General features: G+C 38.3%; 1 protein-coding gene across 1 annotated transcript in view; it reads left to right on the top strand.

Annotated features, from left to right (window-relative positions):
* Positions 1–851: 851 nt before the first annotated feature.
* Positions 852–1,016, top strand: part of LOC101847936 (multidrug resistance-associated protein 1) — a gene marked incomplete at its 3' end in the record, with an annotated part of 23,298 nt that continues 23,133 nt past the window's right edge. Inside the window, 1 exon segment of the mRNA XM_035973984.1 lies at positions 852–946. Coding sequence (XP_035829877.1) covers positions 904–946 — 43 coding nt within the window.

Below are 1,016 nucleotides of genomic sequence, written 5' to 3'. Positions count from 1 at the left end.
CATTATTATATTACGCACTAGTGGGTGTGTGCCTGTATTCGTGTTGGTCTGATAAAGATGATTTAGAAAAAAAATGAATACTGATGTCTCCTCAATACTGCAGTATATTAATAACAAACGGTCCCTTTACTAAAATAAGATAATACCAGATACAGCTAGAAATCATAAAACTTGAATACGAGGGGCATACCAAAGGTTTTTTACCTGACCATGAAAGGTAGAAAGCTGAAATTTGGGGTGAAAGCGAACAGTCATCTTCCTAGAATGCTGCTTAATTTGGGGGAATTTCCAATTACTAGTTTTATCACTAGCGCATTGTAAGTGAATGTGGGTATGTTGTTCTCTTGTTTCAACATAAAAATGAAGATAACTGAGCGCACGGGCAATAATGAAGTTATAGTTCTTGAAAGGCAACCAACAACAGGATATTTTTACGAAGATGCCTTTCGCATATGGAACCGATTGCTCATCCTATGCTGTGATGAAATTTTGGTGTAAAAAAATCAAATGCGGATTCTTGGACATTGAAGATGGCCGCCGTGGTAGTCGCTCAGTGACCAGTGACAGCTACAGCAGGAGAGAATATGTTGAAAATCAAGAAATTTGGGACTAAGAAGGAGTGATTATGACATACTATTTTGAAAATGGATATACGATCATAGAAGACCATTATTCTATGCAGCTAAAAAAAGTTACGAAAAACACAGAGGAAAGATTCGAAAGGGTATTTTGCTGCTTCACGACAACGCGCCAGCACACTCTTCAAGAAAAGCTGCGGAAATTGCGCGAGAAAATGGCTATGAAATTTTGCCACATCCATCCTTTTCTCCAGATTTAGTCTCGTCTGACTTTTTTTAGTTCCTAAACGAAAAAAAGATTTAAAAGGAAGGCATTTTGAAAACGATGATGATATCAAAGAAGCGAAGAGGGCTGGTTTCCAGACATATAGAGGTCCGCTATTCTCAAGGTCTTTTCAAGGCCATGCACCGATGGTAAAAAATGTGTAACTGTGGGGG

This window comes from Aplysia californica, unplaced genomic scaffold (assembly GCF_000002075.1).
Source record: "Aplysia californica isolate F4 #8 unplaced genomic scaffold, AplCal3.0 scaffold00040, whole genome shotgun sequence".
Classification (NCBI taxonomy): domain Eukaryota; kingdom Metazoa; phylum Mollusca; class Gastropoda; order Aplysiida; family Aplysiidae; genus Aplysia; species Aplysia californica.
The sequence above is the reverse complement of the archived record's forward strand: the minus strand, read 5'-3'. Positions and strand labels throughout refer to the sequence as shown.